A 794-nucleotide genomic window follows, 5' to 3' on the forward strand; every position below is an offset into this window, starting at 1 on the left:
GGGGGGGGTAGGAGAGACAGAAGGATTGGAGGCTTGTTTTGTTTGGTATGGATTTTACTTGTGTTCTTTTATTTCTTATTTCATTTTCTTCCTTTGTGAGATGGGTGGTGAGAGAAATTTAAATGATGATTGACAATATTTCTATCATTTACTTGTCATAAAAACGAACCTGAACACAGCCACCTACCGCTCCTCTTCCGCCAAGGAAATACCAGGCGCCATGGCAAAGAACAGACAAATAAAACATAACCCAAAATAAATCTTTCTCGATTTCATGATCTTCATGTCTCCCTTTCTACCTACTTTGCCTCTTCTGCTTCTCTTTGTCGTCTCTCCTGTTCTAATCGACGTAATTTCTCTCTCTCCTCTTTGCTCAGTTTCCTCGTTCCGCCCTGTTGCTGTAACGTGATTTGATTTACCTTCACTCTATCGTGTGGGGAGTAAAGCTACAATATGATAAAGGGGTGTTTTTGTTTATTTTTTACCCATGCTAGCCGCGGGTTGTAGATAACGCGACATAAGTTCACTGCTTCGACATAACATAGGCTGTGAAAAAAAAATATTTTTCTACTTAGGGGTGTTTAGAAACCTGTTTGTTTAGTTCGTTTGGGTGAGGCTGGGAGAAAAATTTGGATAAATAGACAAGATGGTTTCCACAATCATAGAAATTTCTTAGCGCATGCAATTCAGATCTAAAATTATGTCGATTGTGAAATGTTTCTTGGTTATTACATTCTTTTTGATGCATTAAAACATATACATTATTCATCTCTAGTATTACTGACATGCGTATA

At 37.8% G+C, this 794-nt stretch overlaps 1 protein-coding gene across 1 annotated transcript in view; it reads right to left on the reverse strand.

Moving 5' to 3' along the window:
* Positions 1 to 489, reverse strand: part of LOC119587629 (axonemal 84 kDa protein-like) — a gene marked incomplete in the record, with an annotated part of 24,003 nt that extends 23,514 nt beyond the window's left edge. The window contains 1 exon segment of the mRNA XM_037936333.1: positions 486 to 489. Within this exon segment, the coding sequence (XP_037792261.1) occupies positions 486 to 489 (4 nt within the window).
* Between the last annotated feature and the right edge of the window lie 305 nt (positions 490 to 794).

Source organism: Penaeus monodon, chromosome 22 (assembly GCF_015228065.2).
Source record: "Penaeus monodon isolate SGIC_2016 chromosome 22, NSTDA_Pmon_1, whole genome shotgun sequence".
In the NCBI taxonomy this organism is placed as follows: Eukaryota; Metazoa; Arthropoda; class Malacostraca; order Decapoda; family Penaeidae; genus Penaeus; species Penaeus monodon.